This window comes from Phasianus colchicus, chromosome 5 (genome assembly GCF_987193195.1).
Source record: "Phasianus colchicus chromosome 5, bPhaCol1.hap1.1, whole genome shotgun sequence".
In the NCBI taxonomy this organism is placed as follows: Eukaryota; Metazoa; Chordata; class Aves; order Galliformes; family Phasianidae; genus Phasianus; species Phasianus colchicus.
In genome coordinates this window covers 28581463-28601355 of record NC_143440.1, presented here as the reverse complement: position 1 = coordinate 28601355, position 19893 = coordinate 28581463, and the positions used below count along the sequence as shown (strand labels likewise).

General features: G+C 42.8%; 2 protein-coding genes across 2 annotated transcripts in view; both read right to left on the bottom strand.

Annotated features, from left to right (window-relative positions):
- COX16 (cytochrome c oxidase assembly factor COX16) overlaps positions 1-14913 on the bottom strand; it is a 46406-nt gene extending 31493 nt beyond the window's left edge. Inside the window, exons 1-2 of the mRNA XM_031593636.2 lie at positions 14725-14913; positions 6833-6910 (exon numbers count right to left, since the gene is read on the bottom strand). Of these exons, the coding sequence (XP_031449496.1) occupies positions 6833-6910; positions 14725-14784 (138 nt within the window). The 5' untranslated portion in view covers positions 14785-14913. The remainder of the gene's footprint in view (positions 1-6832; positions 6911-14724) is intronic.
- The window catches only part of LOC116229003 (deubiquitinase DESI2-like), a 64258-nt gene continuing 51287 nt past the window's right edge, over positions 6923-19893 (bottom strand). Inside the window, exons 5-6 of the mRNA XM_031593214.2 lie at positions 16149-19644; positions 6923-12442 (exon numbers count right to left, since the gene is read on the bottom strand). Coding sequence (XP_031449074.1) covers positions 19402-19644 — 243 coding nt within the window. The 3' untranslated portion in view covers positions 6923-12442; positions 16149-19401. The remainder of the gene's footprint in view (positions 12443-16148; positions 19645-19893) is intronic.

Sequence of the window (19893 nt, the reverse complement as noted above, 5' to 3'; positions counted from 1 at the left end):
TTTACAGGCACCTAGCACCTGGTTGTGCAGCAAAATCCACAGCCTGAATTAGACTTCTGAAATTTAAAAAATAAAAAAAGAAAAAGAAAAAAGGCAAGACGGTTAAAATGCCTAGGAGGGGAATTCACACTGGGCAGCAATTAGAGCAACAGTAACTACAGAGCGACAACAGGAAAGCCTGAGGAGTTTCCCAGAGAAATAAAATGCGCCTTTGAACTCCCTTCCACAGCCTGGGTAAGGGTGTGCTGACCAAACCAGAAGGTACCAGAAAGCATCCCTACTTCTACAGTCATTCCGTACGAAGCCTTGGAGGTTGTACTCATCAGCTCACTTAAGGGAGATCACATCTCACCTAATATAGATTGAGGAATATATTTAACCAAGCCTAAAAGATTTTCAATATACTTAACAAATGTCAAGCTATGCAACACCATAAAATCTCTGGCACCAGAGAGCTTTGCCTAAAGCAGAATATTAAGCACACAAAGGGCCTTCAGACCAGCAGTGATAAACATCCAGGCAGCCACAAAACAGAGGAATCACAGCTTCTGATCTAGTCAGATACTAAGCTCATGAATCTTTAAATCAATTATTTCCAATCTGTACTAAAAACACATCACCTTCCTGCTTCTTAAAGACAAGCCACTTCTCAGTCAGCAAAGCTCATTAAGGTATCTTTACAAAAAGACATAGCACAGCAAACATCTAGCATGGATGGTAGGAAAAAAATGTGTATTACCAAATAATATTACTATCACCATATCCCAAATTAATGAGACTGTTGCAACTTTCAACAACCATACTGTTTCTGAGAGCCCATGTATAGTTCAGGTTACTAGCAGAAGTCTTTTGATGTTCATAGGTCTCCTGGTACTACTAGGACAGGCTCCCTTCACCAGAGTCTCATTTTTCTTCAACTTGATAGGGATTGTGTGAAAGGGCAGGTATGGGCCATACGTTATCTCCATGCTGTCCTACAGTGTTTTTAGCTGTCAGTGGTGGCAATAAGCAGTGGGTGCAGGTGATTGAAAACCATCTGAAAGCATGCATGCAGTATCAGCCTCTGGATGGAGAGACAAAAATCTTATCAAACCCGGGACTGGATACATATTTGGCTTTTGAGTGGTTAAAATGCTAAACGAAAAGGATGTCTGAAAAATGAAAATTTACGTATCTGTCTGGCATAGCAAATTCAGTAAACACTGTTTATAGATGAAGTGGGAAAGTAATCTGAGCTCAAGCAAAATTGATTAATTTCTCCTTAAATCGATGCAGAATACACAAATCCAATGCTAGCAGCTGAACCTCAAAGATTTCCAAGAATAGCATAGATAGACAGCTTATTTCCATACAGTCCCTCTGGACTGAACCAAAACAACAGAAAACTGATGTCTGAACATCTGGTACCACCACAATGCAGCTCTGCTACCTTTCATTTCTGTGCCATATTGCAGGGCAGAAATTACTGCCTTGGACAATTCTGAACCACAGTCAAAAGATAAAACAAGCTTCAAATCCCCCTGCCAACAGGAGCCAGGCTGCTTCACTTAACATCCAATTCTAAAACCCTCCACTAAGCAGGCCACACTTGAAAGCAAGGTTTGCCTTAATTTAGCAAAAAGTGCTCCATTACATAACGAGAAATGACTGACAAAGATTTTTTTTTCCCTACGAGCAATCATAAGTGAATGCCTATCAGAGCCTCTAAAGCATCAAAGGTTTCAGTGCATTATTTTCTTAATTTTTGGAGGACCTAGGACCAAGATCAGTGAATTTAGTCTTTGAAAATCACTAAAATCAACTTACACAAGGAAATGAGTCAAAGTTTGTCCTCGTTAGGTGTCTCACTCAGTCCAACCTGACCTGCTTAAGTGAAAACAAATACAAAATCATCAGCCTCAATCACTGGCCGCACTGTGCTTGTGTCATCAGCTTACCAAAACCAATCAAATGCATAAAGGTGCACTTCTAAGTAAGTAAACGTTAGCCAAAAGCTTGCTGAGAAGACTTAGTTACTCCACCAAGTCCAGTGACAGGTCCTAAAATGATTCCATGTTTCCTTGCTGACAAATTTAGAAAAGACACCTTCCCCATCCAGAACAATCCATAAAACATTAATTAAAAAGGTTTTGATTCGGTTTTGTTCACACTTGCATCCAACAGGTTCTTTTTAATGCTATCCTCTATGACATCATGGGAGCAGAAAAGGCAACGCTCCATAATCCCATTATACTTCAAAGACCACCAGTGGATCAAATAAGCATTCCTTCTGCAGGAAGGCACGAGGCTCCAGGGAAAGAACTTTAAGGGCAGGCTTCTGATTTGAAGCATGAACACTGTTTAGGCTTCTGCTACTGAATAGAGATGGGTATAACTAGAGGCAGTAAGATATGTGTTTAAAATAGGACCTGAGCCTTCCACACCTGAAATTACACAAATGTTTATCTCACCTACTATTTACCTGTCAAACTGAATATACTGCCAGGCTAAGGATGGTGCATCTCACTGGAATGTGGTAACAATAAAGTTTTGAGCTTAATCTCTCTGCTTTTTCCTGCAGTCAAAGAAGAACATCATTCTGAAGCATCTATTTGAATAAGGAAAGAAGCATATTATAGAGGCATTCCTGGCTCAAACCACCTACATTGGGCTGCCTGGATAGCTCCGAAACTAGGCTCTGCATTTAAGACAGTGGAAACATGAGCAAGGTGAATCCCAGACAATGCACAGCATTACAAGCGTACATTTAGATTTAGCTGAGCAGATACTGAATGTTTTAATTTCACTTACATAACTCTAATTATACAAATAATCCAATTTAGACTATTTTAAGTACTAACAGTGTTAATTTAATTTGACCTTAACATTGGAAGGAGGTGCTGGCACACCTAGAAGTCCAGAGGATAAGTCTATACGCATTTGGAACAAAATCAAGCAGAAAGTCTGCAGAAAATAGAAGGCAACTGAGTGTATGGAATGACCGGGGCTGGCAGCCATAGAGTCATGCCCATCAGTTATTGTTAGAACAAACCTTGTGCTTTTCCCATTCAGTCCAATTGCAATGACCTCACCTGGTCAGATTACTCCTTTACAATGGTGAAGTCAGTCAAGTTTTAGCCAGACTTCTGTACTTAGGGAATGCTAAGCTGTAGTATGATTTCAAGCATGGCTCCATCAAACAGAAGCAATAGCCAAAGGCAGTTTTAGTAGCAGTGATTTGGGGCATGGCTCTGCCTGCCATTCCTGTATACACACCTGAGCTGGTTTGTGTAATGACAGCAACATGGATGTGCCAGCCAGCAACACAGCCTTGTCCAGTCACTCAGAGATTTACTACCCTTTTTGAGCAGGTATTGCAGCCTCATATGAATATCAAACTGCTGCAGTTGTCATGATCAATGCTTTCCAACAATATTTACAGCTCATCAGAAGCAGAGTTTTAGACTGCAACCACAAATGCATTCTAATAGGCAGATACCCCTTGTTGACTATCCACTCCCAGCAATTAGTAAATGCTAGGCTGATTTCCTGGGCCTTCCTGAGGCAATTGCCAATTGCATACCCACATGATACAAGGCCTTAATGGAAACAGGATGTTTCTCTGCTCCTGTTTCTGCCTGCACTATTTCACCCTGACCCTAAACACTTGAATTAATGGATCTCAACTGAGGAAATGTTTTTTTAAATACTCATTTGAATTTAAATAAATCTATTTGACTTAATTAACTTGCCTATTGCCTATGTAAAGTAGAGCAGCGTTAATTACCTTCCTTTCACAGAGAAAGTGAGACTCACTAACATTCGGTCACTGCCTTCTGCAGTCATTTATATCTCAGTAAAACATTACTAAGGTGATCTCTTAGAATTCTACTTTTGGGGTGCGCTCACTTTGCTTACGACAAAAGAAAAAGAGGAGTGAACCAGGATCTTACATCTTATAATCTTATAACAATCTTATATCTCATAACCACTAAAAGGTCAGTAAAACGATGCGCTCTTGCACAATGCATGTTAGGAACTATTTGCAGACTTTATAATCAATTGAAGTTTCACTTCATGACCCAAAGATTCCAGGCTACCTGCAAGTGCTCATGCTTGTACCCTGAAGGAACTTGCTTGGTGCTATCTCCTCACACTGAGAACCTGCCTGTAATACCTTCTCAGTAAAGCTGTATCAGAGCTTAAAAACTCTGTTTTATTAGTCAGAAGGGTTTTCTGAGGGTTTGCTTTCAGCCTGGACTTCCCCAGGTAGTTGAGACATTGCTGCTGCTCTTCAGCCCTTCCCATTAACTATCAGCCAACAGTACAGATCACTTGTCTGTTACTTCTGCCCAAGGCTCTTATATCCAAAATAAGATCTGAATTAGCATGTCTCTAACCATGCCTTGAATGACAAAAGTGGGCACACAGTACATAAATATAAATTTAAAAATGTCATGTACTTGAAACATTTTCTATATTTTAAATAGAAGTCACATTTTCTGTTTTAAAAGTGTCTCTGTTCAACTACATGTGCAACATTAAAGTAAGACAAAGACAGGGCTTAATTTTCCATTTGAGAATAAAGGTGCTTGGAAACATGCCTACACAAACCCACCCATTGCTTCTCCACTAATTCAAGGTGGTTTTCCCATAAGCATATCTGGTTTTTCATATCCAACTGCAATTTGCATAAACTCTTCCCAGAAAAGAAACAATTACCTAATCTGCATTAATGGCTATCTTGGCAACAACAGACGATGGAGAAATCCTTGATTCTGTCTAGCATAAAAGGCATTTACATCAATAAGCATCTCGGCACAAGTTTATTTAAATGCAGACTGCTCAGCATGCTTGCAGAATACAGTTGGTCTTGGTATTCCAAGTAAAATCAAGGTGTACTCAATGAGGTTTACTTCTTTTGAAAGAGACAGACGTGAACAATGCCCTGATATCCAAAGATGCTATTCTAAAAGGACACAATATCTGTTCTTGCTGCTAGCCCCTCTCCTTCTGCAGCTCTGTTTCTGTTCCAATCATAACACCACACATCAGCTGAGCCATCTAAGTCCTGTCTATCTAGCAGCAGAATTATCACACTCACAAGTTCAGCAGCCATGCTCACAATAAGCAGTACACCATAATTTGCACATCCTTGATATACAACCAGAAAAGACAGGCACTCAGGCATTACAAACCCCATCCTATATCCGGATGGGTTGCTTAACTTTCCACAACTTCCATTTTTTCAGCAGTAGCATGGAGATAATAAACCTGCCATGTTTGACAGCAAGGCTATGAAGCTTAATTAATTTAAATGATGTGAAAGCCTAATAGCATTTTTAAATTACAGAGATTACTGTTCTTTACCTGAGTTACAGGTAAATTATTTTAACCAATAAAGAGAGAGAAGACTACATTCAAATCACTTATGCTCTCATAGTTACTGAATTAGAATGGCTCTTAACTATTTTAATGGACGTAGAAACAGAAACTAATGGAACACATTACTTTCATTTGTCTCACTGTAACTACTAGCCTAAAGTTGGTGTTACTAGATTGCAGCTAATACTACACTGTTCTTTATTTAAATTTCATCTATTCAAAAATAAAATCATCATGAAAAGAAAACACAAAAGAGATGCTGCAGTCTTAAGTAATACAGGCTGGAGCAGAATCCAGATGTCCTCTTTTCGCTTTTCAGAGAACTCCAGGGTGCAGTAGCTTCCCCTCAGAGCTTTCATGTACTGCTGTCTAATTCAATGATGCTTCCCTTGGTTATAAATGCTGAGACACGGAGCCTCATAGATCTGAATAAGCATAACTATGACTGCCTTTTTACTCTGGGCTGCGGTCACTGTTCAGTTAATGGAGGTCAAATGTAACCTACTGAGTACAGATCTGACTAAGAAACTGACAGGAACAACAGACAACTTCTCCCCTTCTTGAAATCACCACCTGATTGGAGGAAAACTTAAATGCTACAGCTGGTTCTGAAAGCCTAGGACTGGAAAAAGTAACCAGACAGAGAACTAAGATTCTTCTCCCTTGTCTTATGGGCTATGTCAAGTAAGAGACTGAGCAGTAGCGGCCTGCATGGTGCTTCACATGCCATAGCCAGGTATGCAATGCAGAGAGCAATGAAGAACAACTGAAGTAATTCAGATGACCCACAACAATTATCTAAGGCAAAACACAAGGGTCTCCACACCCTGATCAGGTGAGGATCTGAAAGATTTGTCAGCAGAAAGCCACCATAAGCACACTCCCACTTATGTTTCAAATTCTGTAATGAACCTCTTATGCACAGCGTCTGGAGTCTCACATAAACACTTTTATATGAAGCACTATACAATCTTTAAAAAAGCTTCACATCTTCTGCAAGTCAGCAGCAATGGGACCAGAACAACCCTCGGCATCACAATGGCAGGCTTGCATATAACAAAGTGCCCCAGCCCTGGAGGCACACGAGGCCAGGCTGAACAGAGCCATGCGCAGTCTCATCCAGTGGGCAGCAACTTTCTTTTGTGCACCTTTTAAAATATAAAGTTGTTTAGTCTAAATTAGATACAAAATCTTTCTCATAACCTCCTTCCTGATGTGCTACACTTCCTTTCTCCAGACTCAGAATTGACACTTACAAACAACAGTAGGAGCCAAACTATTCGTTGATCACTTTCCACAGTTGGCAAAAAGATTTGCTATTATCTCAGCCTCTATTATCTACACTGCTCGCTGTCTAAGAGCATATAATAATATCTCCTAATACTAATATTTTGCTTGTCCTAGCAAACTATCTTTTATGAGTCAGCATATTTGCAAAATGAAATGAAGAGAAAACCACTTGAAGTACCTTGCCATGTAGTTTGTGGACATCATATCTTATCTGAGCAAACTCACGGAGTCCAAAAGATCCCCCAACAATGTAGAGCTGAAAAACAACACAATGAAAGCGTGTGTTAGGACCCTCACAAAAAAAAAAAAAGAATCATAGAATCACCAAGGTTGGAAAAGATCTCCAAGATCATCCAGCCCAACCATCACCAATATTTCCTGTTGAACCATGTCCCTCGGTACAACAACTAAACATTTAGATGTTGTGAAGAACACTCCACATACTGATGTAGAAACACAGAGAGCAAAGTTCTGTGGTCTGGCAGCTGGATGTTTATATTACAGAGCTTAAAAGTTGGTAAGAAAATCCTTATGGGGTAGCACACAACTTTGAGAGGCCTACCACAAATGGGACTGCTCCATACTTGTAGCTCAAGGCATTAATGCTGTTCTTGTAGATAGATACTGATTCATCTATACGTACAATAGAAAAGGAAGTATTAATATCAAGGAAAAAATAATGCTTTCTTTATGTATAAATATTCTGGTAAGAACAAATAACAGGAAACAGAAAATAAAAGCATTCAAAATGGTTAAAAAGAACCTGAAAATTATTTGAGATTTATTCAGCCATATCCGGTATGTCAGCTGATGATATGCTATCTTCACACCATATGCTGAAAGTCTCAAGGAACAGACAGTAAATGAATCTTAATATGGTTGACATCTCAGCAAAAAAATTCATTAGCTGATATTCTTTAAGTTCTAATGAGCATTATGTTAATTAACATCTTATGAGTTAATTTAACAAATGTCATGTCCTAAAGAAAGAAATCAGCAGTACTATAGCCAAGTTTATAGTTACAAACAGCGCTTTATGGCTGTGATGTCAGCCATAGCTGTGATGGAGCCATAGCAGATGCTCTGGTGTATAGCAGGTTTAACAAGGGAAAAAGCAGAAATTCTTTCAGAATCACTTCAAAATTAGCCTGTCTGACAACAAAATTGCATGAAGTATATTGTTATGAGATGTAGTATGAACAAAGGCACGTTCAACTATAAGGCAAATGTTTGGGGATTTTTTTAGCTTGGATCATCTAAAACTCTGTAAAGTAGCTAGTGGAAGTGAGGCAGACAGCTGCTGCATGAAATAAATCATGTGCTGCTCTCATTTGGCCTCAGCATGCTGTTTCACTTGTTTGACAGCAGCCATCTATTATACATTAATTTCATGTTTGCAGCTATACACATGATAAAGAAGTTGATACACAAATGCTTCTCTTCCTTACGACAAGTTTTGGCCTGAAACTGTAACCTTACTCACAACATCTTTATGCTGCTCCCGGGGCAAAAACCACACTTGGATTCCGGTTTCCTTTTGCTCTTCATACAGCATAAGCAGAACAGCCAGCATGGTAAGCTGGACGCGTCGCTTAGAGCCATTATCAATACGAATGCCTTACGCTTCCAGTACTGTGATGGTCAGTTTCTCTTTTGATGAAATATCAGATCTTCTCCAACCTTGGTGATCCTATGATTCTATACCACAGCAGCTACAGACAGCTCTTAAGTTAATTATATCTATTTTTAACTGCATTCAAAAGTTAATAAAAGAAGCAATGGCAGTACAAGAAAGTATCAATGAGTTTGTGCAACTGTAATAGCATTACAGGTAACAAAGTACCTGGAGACAGACAATGTGTTGAGTTGAAGTATTGGCCTTGGCTTAAATACTGCTGTTCTCCTTTGTACTCTGAGGGAAGATGTCCTCACTATGTTCAGATAATTGTATTTAAAGGGAAGAATACAGACATACAAACAATGATAGATCTAGATTTAGTAGGCAAAATAATCAGAAGTGGGATAAGACATTACAAATTTCAGCAATGTTCTTAGCTTGTTGGCTTTGCATACTCCATAATTCTCACTCACGTTTCTAGTTTTCCAATTTATAAAATGGAGATAATCTCTACGTTCCTTGCAAGATAAAAAAGCATTACAATGAATTAATTTGCTCAGTGTAAGTCAAGGGCAAAGCTAAGTCCAGTATGTTCCAACAAATGCCAGACAGGCCCAGACAAAAGAGACGCAGGGGAAATCCTAGCAGAAGCTATTCAGGATACCATATAAATAGAACAATTAGGTTGGCAACATTTTCATGAGGTCAGATGCAACTTGACACTCCAGTTAAAGTGAAGACCGGGAAGGTAACTCCAAACAAAAAGAAAATTACGTACATTTTTCTTCATTCTGATTTTATAATCATACAGATGCTTAAATCATAAAATGTAAACGCATGAGCAACTGAAGATGTGACAACCATTAGTTTTACATGCTTCAGATACAGAGCACAAACTTTATTATGTAGTGAACACAACCTGCTTAATTACTTGAATGCATTCAGCAGAGTGACGAAATGTGTGCTTTCTCCTTTCCACCTGAAGTTTAGCTTAGGATGTAAAACCAGGAAACACGTTGGTGAAGCAGCACTCAGCACCCGTTAGGGTAAGCAGCTCAGCAGCACAGTGAGCTCAGCCTCCCGTCAAAGTACTCATGCTGGATCATTCCTTTATGTTTCAGTGAGTACACAAAAAAAAAAAAAAAAACCAACCCTACAACGTTGTAATGCAATTATGCATGCATGGAAGACTTGCGTGTTGCAAAACAAAATGAAAGATAGGATGTGACATAAGAGCACCATCTGTCACATACACTCAGCAGCCTCAATAAATGTCTTATGTAAAAAAATGACATAAAACTCTCTTTAATTCTTTTTAAAAATCTATTTGTTCACTTCTCCGTTGGGAAGTATGTTATGCAATTAGTTATGGATGGCATCAGGCTGATCACTTGAACTGTGTCTTAGGATGGATAACGCTTGTGTTTGTCACCAACCACGGTGAGATGATGTTCACCAAGGACTCATAACAGCACAAGAATATAGTTAAGAGCAGATCCCTACTTTTTTGGAGCCATTTTCAGTCTCTTGGGCTAAAACAATAACAGGAAACAATTTCTCCAGCAGCAGCGATTGGCGGTGTTATAAGCATCCCTGTTGCTAGAGAGACTCATCCCTGTTACAGTAGTGACTGTGAAAGGCAGATCACAAAGGCTGCAGAGCCCTACATGAATCAAATCACACTAATTAGTGCTGGCAACACAGATTATGGTGTAAAGAAAGCAGGAAAATGTTATAATAAATATCACTGGTGAAGGAACGTGATAATTTTCAGCCTCTTCTTCAGAACTGCTGCTGCAAAACCCTCCAACTATTCATTGTGAGCTTTAAAATTAGAGCAGCCGTGAATGATTTTGTTTTAGTTTGCAGTGATCACAGTCAAAAGGGTTTTGGGGTTTCCCTTCTAAAGAACTGTCATGTATGCAGTGCAGGGCTGGTGAAAGACAGCAATTTGGCAGCCCAGGGGACTGAAGTCTCCCATTTGTTCCCTAAATAAAGCAGCACTTTGCACTGCCAGGAAAATCAGCCGAGCCTGAAGCGCCCTCCTCTGCCAGTTCCAACTCAAAGGAGTTGTTCGCCAGTGCTGTGCAGGCTGCTGAGAGAACCAGAGCAGAATCCTCTCAGAAACTGACTGAGACCTCACCCCACTCCCAGTGTCTTCTTGTCCGCAACCAATGGAATCACTGTCAGCTCAGATCAGGGGAAAAACAAAAATACAAATCCCTTAATTTGATTCAAGAGCACAATCAAGTAAGGCAGTGCTCTGACTTACTGTGCACATTAGAGCTCATAAACTGCACTACACCCAGAAACAGATTAAACACGCCAATAGATGGCTGTATCCACACCTGGGCAGCACCTGGCACAAATCAGAGGCAGTTGCAACCAGCTGGTAATGCAGACCTGTGCAGTGCTACACAAGGTGGAACTCCAGGCAAAGTACTATGCTTGGACAAGTACTGCCTTAACCAGCTCAAGGTAGAGTTCAAAGCAGGTCAGTCTGACAGTCGCAAAGACGGGTGGCCACAGCCACAATACAGCAAAAACAGCCCACACACTTAGACTTACAGAGTTGTATGATTTGGAAGGGCCCCTTAAAGGCCATCTAGTCCAACTCCCCTGCAATGAACAGGGACACCCACAGTGAGATCAGGGTGCTCAGAGCCCATCCAGCCTGACCTTGAGTCTCCAGGGATGGGGCACCCATCGCTTGTCTGGGCAACCTGTGCCAGTGCTTCACAACCTTTATTGTAAAAAACTTCTTCCTTATATCCAGTCTAAATCTCCCTCTTTTAGTTTGAAGCTGTCTCCCCTTGTCCTATCACAGTAGTCCCTGCTAAAGAGTCTGACCCCTTATTTCTTACAGCCCCCCTCTGGATACTGAAAGGCTGCTCTCAGGTCTCCCCGGAGCAATCTCTTTTCCAAGCTGCACAGCCCCAACTCTCTCAGCCTGTCACTTGCAATGCTACTATTCTGTGTCTTAGGAAGAAAAAAAACCAAAACATTTGTTTATTAAAATGTCCATTTCATAACAGGTTGGAAAGCATGGCAAACGCATTAAGTAGAAACCAACCTAAGAACAATGCAGAAGAGACAGCAAGCCATATGTTCCTCAGTGTGAGCAATTAGCAAAAAAGGGCATTTTCAGCCACAGCCCTGTCACTTTGCATTACACACACTGATGGCTCGGGCTGCTCAGATGACCCGGGAACTTCACCCAGCAGCTGCAGCTGTCTGAAAACCTGGTTTGCCATGGTGGCCAAGCTGCAGCTGCTGCATACCACCTCCTCCTTCTCCAGAAGCTCCTAAAAGATTTGGACTCCTCCTTGAAATTACCAGTCCAGCCACTCTGGGTTCAAAAAGTTGAAAGAAGCATCTACCTGTTTGTCTAATACTTATCTGAAAGATACTCCTCAAATATTAAGAATCGAAAAGAAAAATTGAAGGCACTGATTCAAAAGGTGAGCTCAGAAATGGATGAGCTGACAGTTCCGTATGTGTCACATCTCATTGTAAAGCTCCACAAAGTAATGGATGTTAATGAAAATCCTGTGAATTCCCCAACCCTGCATTCCCCCACCTCCACCTTGAGTGATGCGAATAATGTTAACAATAGCACTGACATATCTAGAAGTAAAAAAAAAATGTTGATTGCAGCAATCCTTTTTCATATGCTATCAGGAGATAATTTAGTAACAGTTTTTACAGAGAGAGCAAGAGCCACAGCTTCCAGTTGAGCTGGACTTCACCAGTGAAAGAAACTCATCCACAGACAGAAATTCGCATCCTGATGGGTGGGGATGTGGGTTTTTGGAGCAGGTCGATAAGGCTGGGAGACCAGCGGTTCATTGCATGGCCTGAGACACTGCTGGGCTTTTCCGTGGGTCTCCTGGGAGATGAACACATGGACACAGCATTACCCAACACTGCCTTTCTCCTCTGATGCCTGGGACGAAGTGTCTGTCAAAGAAAACCTGCACTGCTCAAGGCAGCAATGTAGATGGCAATGTAGGACAGTCTGTGTGCATGAACACTGTTGGCAATTCATTTTAGGAAAACATTTATTCACAGAAAAGAAGATCTTTCACAGTTCCAAGCTGCCCTCATCTTCTCTTTTGGAACACTGCACACAGTACTTGAAACACCGAAGATCCAGAGAAAGGAAGATACCTACAAGGAAAGCACTGGTGAACACACAGTTCTTACATGATGAGGGAAAAAAGAAGAAAGCAAAAGAACAGGAAAGATGTAGAAATCCGCATCTAGAGATATGAAGGACTTTGTAATGTGCTACAAGCTTGAAATCTGAAATACCACATGTATAGAGCAATATGCTTAAACAAGTGTAAAACAGAAATCCCCAAATGAGCACAGACCGTGCGTCCTGCCTGTGAAGACACTGAGAAATTCATATTTCCCCTGTGATAAGCTGACAGGAGAAATGGAACCACAGCTGCATGTGGCTTCTGCAACTTACAGTGTATGAAACACCCTCACTGGAATCAGTCAAAGGCAGAATCACAAACACAAGATTTGGAAAGTGTTGTGAGCATGCAATTTAATTTTTACCGTGTTTTTTAAAGTAGTGATGAAGCTCTTCTGGAATAGAACCAAGTACCTGAAAATGCTCACGTACGGTAAGCTTCATGCGGTAAGGAGAGATTTTACATTATGATAGGAAAGAGATGCCAGTGCCACTTAAGTCATCACAGCACAGCCCTCCATCCTAACAGTGAACTTCAGAGCTACATCCATGCAGTCAGCCTGGCACCCACACAGCTGTCACCACCTCCACTTCAGCCCTTAGGCTGCCCGGCCAGCAGCACATGAGCTGGAAGAAGCGCGACCAAACACTGCAACTGACACATCTTCCTGGCAAAGCTGAGGTTTTAAGGATCAACCAAGAAAATCCCTTTCAGATGAAAATATCCTAACAACTCCCAAATGAACACAGGGGAAATAAAAGAATCAAGATGATAATTTACACTAAAACGGAAGAAATATTTTTAATATATATTTGTGCATGTATGCTCGTAGCGAGAGCCTAACCTATCTCCAAGTTACCATCTCTTTAACCTTGGAGTATTTTTAAAGAGTGCTACAGGGGCTTTTCATTCAAATTTGTGGTGCAAGGAGGCAAGACATAAGATTCATTTCAATAATAATAATTGCAATTAAAAAAATATAGCATTGATGAGGTCCGGCAGTATTGAAGAATAAACTTCTGTCTAGTGAAAAAATGTACAGCACGCAAGTTTCTAACAGGACTTTGTATATCAGTATTATCACTGAATTCAGCAGAACTTGGAGGTCACAGAGGCACGCTTCTGCAGTTCTGGACACACATTCAGTGCCTCTGGTGCTGCAGCTGATCTTTTAACAAAATTGTGTTCAGCTCCTGAGGTGCTTTCAGAGTTCAATGTTCACTGGGGAACTGCCATGAGCCACATAAATTGTTCTTTTCCTTCCTCGTTAGGTAACCTTTGGGCAGCAGCGCACTGACATATTCACAGGGGAGAATAATTTTAAGGCAGGGAGACGTGAAACCCCAGAAAGAAAGAAAGCAGAATATTCCTCTGCTTAACGCTGACTCCGAAGGGAGGATCTCTGAAGTAAAGAAAGGGGAATGAAATCCTGGAGTGCAAAGTCAAAAATAAATTAATTAATTAAAAAAAAAAAAAAAAAAAAAAAAGTCTCCCAAAACTTCTGCTATAGACTGATGGGAAATCATGCAAAAGCATCAGAAAGACTGAAGGGCTGCCATGGCCTGGGACCCGCAGCCCTGCTGGCAGCTGCTCATTCAATCCCTTCCTAAAGAATACCACGAACTTTCCACCCTAAGAAAGAGCCCCTTCTGCCTCAGCAGCCGACCCGACGTGTGTGGACTTCAGCGCTTCCTTCACAAGCCACGAAAAGCATCGCCACCCACAGCGTATCAACAGCCGTGCAGAACTTCCCAGAACAAGACTGGATCCCTGCAGTAACCCCAGCAGCACAACGCCTGATGCATCTTTTATGTTCTGGTCCTTCCCGAGTTTACAGGAGCTGCTAAACTCGTCCCGCTGAGGGCTCGGGGCGGACCGGAGGAGTCCATCTCTTCACCCTGCATCTTTCTGTCTCTCAGAGCGACGTTTCCCTTTTCCCACAGCATTATGACCCACACGCACCCTGCAGGACCCGCCAGGGCACTTTGTCCTTTTGGAAGACTGGTCGCTCGCACGTTTTATGGCATTTTTTCCGACCCAATAAGAGAAGCAGCACACCCGCGCTGCGCTTCCCGCAACGCCTCATCGCAGGCGTCGCGTCGCCCCCAGCTGCGCCTCCCCAGCAAATCGGACGCGTTCGTTACCGGACAGCTACGGACACGGTGTCCAAAACGTAACCGCACAGCACCTTGCCCCGCCCCGCCGCACCCCCCGTGCCTTAATCCCCTCCTTGACCGCCCCGCTCACCAGCAGCGGCACGCCGAAGGTCATCGTGCGGCCCCGCCACAGTTTGCGGAGCCGCTCCATGAGGCTCTCCCGCCCGCTGCTGCCGCTTCCGGCGCCGGGCCGCCCGCCACACCGCTCCCTCCGCCGCCGCAGCCCACGCACGGCGTTCCGCTGTGCTCCGCGGGACCGGCACGCCGCTGAGGCCTGCTCGGGGACGTATAAACGTACTGCATCGTTACGTTAAGGTGTCACCTCGTGAGTGGCGGTTCGCTCCGTATTCCAGCAAAGCAGAGTCGCTGCGGCGTGGCTGTCATGGTGAGATCAAAGCGCCCTCCGCAGAACTGCAGCGACCCGCACCTGGCCCCGAGTTACCGTGCTGAGATACAGTTAGTGCCCTCTGAATGCATACAGGGGAAGGAGGAGGGACCTTACCTTCACGAGAGAGAGCTTTGAAGCCACAGCAATGAGAAAACAAAAAATTATTACGCACTGGAACAGGTTGCCCAAGGCAGTTGTGGATGCCCCATCTCTGGAGGCATTCAAGGCCAGGCTGGATGTGGCTCTGGGCAGCCTGGTCTGGTGGTTGGTGACCCTGCACATAGCAGGGGGTTGAAACTGGGTGATCACTGGTCCTTTTCAACCCAGGCCATTCTGTAATTCTGTGACAAGACTGTGGCTAAACTGAGATCAGAGAAAGCAAGAGGCACTGAGGGACCAGGAGCTTCTATGACTGGGAAACCCCAGCAGGGCAGGACCAGAGCAGCAGGAATCAGTGCCCTTCGGGGACAATAAGCACTGAGATCACTGCTGCAAAGAAACACACAGCATCTGCCCTCCCTAGGGCAATGCATAGGCTTTGTTAATATTCACTTGGTGGATAACTGCTGCATTACCAGCTGCATCTTCACTTACAACAAAAGACAGTCAGCTCAGTGTTGGCAAGGTACACTTGTAGCCCCCAGTAGCTTCTGTAGATGAACAGACATCCTTCCAGAGGGTTTCTTTCATGATTTTGATCTTTCTGTCAAAGCTCATTGATTAAGGCAGTCCCCAGAGTCTGGTCATTAGCTACATCTTCCATTTTGTTTCCTAAGGAAGTGACTGCCACCAGAACGCTGTCAGTTTTCCCACATTCTTATCCCTTATCCTAACCACATTGCATCCCAGAAGCTTGTATGTCCTTTCAAAACAAAGCTGACTGCGCAGATAAACTCCTCCAAGATTTAGAACCATTAGTTATTTTTTCCAGGTAGCAATTTAATGAGTTCTACCATTCACTCAAACACCTCGATTCCAGGAAGCCAACGTTCATGTGGGAGCGAAGAGAACAAGAGAACAGTCCTGTGCCCATCTCTGTGCTGTACTGAGGGTGGGATGAACCTCCCAAAACCACGACAGCTGCTATTAGAGATACAGAAGTGCTGAGAAGAGAGGTTATTGCTTACCTCATTCCTCTCACTTTAACTTTCCTTAGAAACAGTTTGACTCCTAACTCCAGCATTATGCTAATCTCACTTTTGTTATTACTCTCTCACCTGATGCTATTAGCTCTCTGTTAGAGAAATAATCCACAGCTGCTGATGCCCACGTGCAGAGTCAGCACCTTCATGTTCCAACTTCTAAAAGGGCTCAACAAGTCTTGAGTTAAAGGGTTGTGTTTGTGCCATTGAGTGCTCTGCTCAAGAGTTATAAGCTGTTCTTTTGTTTCTACTGATAATTATTGCTATCTGAAATTTTCCCATGATGTTACAATCCAAAAGAGTAAGAGAAAGCAAATATGAAACTAAATGCAAATGCTGAATAATTACATTATAATAACAATAATTTTATGTTCAGAAGGATAAGAAGAGTGCCTAAATCAAACATGCTGTGCCAGAGATGAGCAGTAAATTAGACTTTAAAAATGTTTTCATTTTTAATAATCTAAAATGCTGTTAAATTACAGAGATAAAGCTATTATCAATATATATTTTATTTCCACAGTGTCCTTTTGTTCTTGTCGTTGTTCAATCACCTTGAACAGAGAGGGGTGAGGAGAAACCTTTTTGAAGAGCAGAATATATTCTCATTTTGACTTACAACAGAGGTTGCATGCCTCCTTGTTATGACCCCTACATAAAAGACTGACAAACATAGAAGTAGATAAACATCTAGTTTTTATGACACCAACAGTTCACCCCAAGTGTTACTCCCAATACTTCAAGCACTTATCCACATCCCCAAGAAGGCTGAGTGCAGCTTTCTTGTCTGTTACAATACAGCCAGTTAAATATTTTATATTCTGAAATACTGTGAGAGGGTTTTACTTGTGAAATGTGCCACTGGAGCCATAGTTCTCTCCTCAATGTATAATGATGTTTTATCTGGAGCTCAGGTGCAGAATAGTAACCTGAGGGTACTGGTTGGCTGGCTTTTGTCACATCAGGAATCCCCGGTCTACGTAAAAGCTCTGGGAAAGCCTTTTCTCACTCACCTCCACAGAAGGATCTACAAAGTGATTTTAAAATTCACTGCACATACTGTGCTGCTGGCTATTGGCAGGCACCCTGGGAACTTCAGACGAATGGAACTTGCATTGCTGGTTTAGGCTACAGTGACCATGACTGCAGGTGAAAAGCTGCACACAACAGTACATTGTGTAATGTTTCTGGGCAGCAGAATGGAAAACAGGATGGAAATCTTATTAAACATCCCTGAACAAGCCAGGTAATCAAGACTGGTGCTGGATTGGATACCAGGAGCTGTAGAACTGCTCACAATGCAGTATTGGCTGTGAGTAGCCAAGGTTAATAAGGAGTGTTACTTTAGTTCAGTACAGAACTTGCAGCAATTTGTTCAGAAGATGAAAATGGGAGGTGCATTGTAAAAGGCTCATTGTCCAAACACACATCACTCCAGGAAATAGTGGAGTGTACCATTCCGTGAATTTTATTTCCATACAGTACATCTCTCCAGAGTCTCCTTTTTCACTGGAGGTATGCACATGTAACAAAACATGAAGCACTGTCTGTGCAGACATGATGTGCATCATAGCCAAGACCTTCAGCACTGAGAGCATGCACTTCTATATACCTGAGCTAAAGAAACAGCTGGTTGGCCTTAGCATGCTCTTGGCCTTCCTGCAACAGTAAAGGGAAACAACATCTCTGAAGGACTTAGTTCTTTCTGGATGGAAGGGAAAGTCCTGACTTGATAGTAGCTGTTGAGAACAGCGTTTCTAAAGTAGCAACCTCCTGTCATCACCAGACCTGTTCTTTTTTATCCTCTTTTGTGTGGTCAAGAGGAGCTAGAAGGGGGAGAGAGGCTTGGGTTTCCCTTTGATGCTCTCCTGCATCTTCTGAACTCTTGGTGAGGTAATTGAGTGGAAGGGTTGGTATACCTGTCCTTTTCTCCCTCCTCAGCTTTCTTGTCAGCCATCAGAATGAGCAGAAATACATCCAAGGACCAGATTCATATAAAGAACCTGCCTGGAGAGACCAACAAGCCAGCTCTGCCCATTTTTCATGCCAGTGAAATAGCACACACAACAGAAGGCACCATGGTGGCCCATGCATGGGAAGGGTCATCCATGCTTTCTTGATGTGGCCCTAGGTTTCCCCTTCCACCTCCAGAAAGGGAGGAGGAGAAAACAGGTTCATCACTTATTTTTTACCTTCTTGGGTAGCTCAGGAGACATGTTTTATGTTCATGGGTGCAGAAGAAAAAGCTGAAGGAAGTACTGATCTTCCCAGTAGATTTCTTCCCCTCATCTTACTGCTCGAGGGCCATTTCCCTCAAAAACAGCCTACAGATGTCAACTAGGAGATACATTTGCCAGCCTGGGGAAAGGAAAAAAAAGGTAACCAGGAACACTGCCTAGAAGTAGGGAACTGAGAGGGGTTTGTGCCAAAAAGCACCAACATGGACAACAGTCATCTCTGCACCTACTTAGTAGCTGCCTCTAAGCACTAGCTTTTTTTTTTTTTTTTTTTTTTTTTTTTTTTTTTTTTACCCCAGAGAAAAGCCATGGTAACACATTCATTTTCTGGGTTCTCTTTGTTATTATTTTCAAGAGCAGGGCAATCATTTGAGCTCTTAAATTTGAATAATGAAAACTGGTAGTTGTAAGAACATCAGCACCTTTCATTTCCCTCACATGAGTTAGAAACCTGGTAATTACAAAAGGGATGTGGCTGAGTGGAGCTTGTTGCTGGTCTAAGAGATGAGAAGGTTGAGTTCTGGCTCTGCCTGCCTCACTGGGTGCAAGCAGGAGATTTGCCATGTGGCAACCCAAGCCAAAATACAGAGGAGGCTGCTGGGATCAAGTGGGTGGGGGAAGAGATAAAAACATAAAAGTGTCCTAGTGGAGGGACATCACAGTATGGTGCTCCCTGCTCCTATATGAGCTCTCATGTCTGAGAGAGCAGCGTTCTCCATGGATCAAGGAGCATGGGGATCCTGGGAGGAGAATCCAGCATAGTTGCTACACTCCTCAGCTCAGTGTTGGAGTTCACAATCATTTTGCCAAGTAACTGTAGTAGCAGCCCTTTGAAAAGGGTCTGAAGCTTCTCCTCCTCAGCAATAGGGGTCTTCCCTCCCCTGTGTTGTCAGATGAAAAAAGAGAAAAGAGGGGAGAAACCACGGTGTGCGAAAGGGTGACTGAGCAAGAAACAGCACAAGAGAGAGGAGAATGTTACTAGAGGCCATAGTGGGCACAGCTCAGACCCTGGTATGTCTACAGGTTCGTGAGGTGCCTGAGGCTGAGGGAGTGGCAGAGGTGGAGGGAGACTCCTCGTCCGTTGTGTCCCCCTGCTCCTCCTTGTGCAAGCCAAGGCTGATATGGCTCTGCAGGGCCGCTGGGGTCAGCCACTCCTTGGGGAGGCAGCTCTGGAGGAAAGGGATACAGGAGCTGAAGTAGGCCAGGCGGTTCACCCAGCGGGGGATCTCCTTCCCACACAGGATCTGTGGAGCAAACAAGAAAAGAACAGTTAATAGTACCAACAGGCATGTGTAGTGGGAATGTTATTTCCATCTGCACCATCACCTCAGCAGGGTGAATTCCCTGTTGCTCTGAAGAGAGCTGTTTGAATGCAGGGAGTATCTTTTATAGCTAAAAACAGCTCTAAATGCAAATGATTGCACACAGTGACTTCTCAACATGCACACAGAGCTCTGCCAGCCATAGCCCTTATCAGCATCAGAGCAGTGACT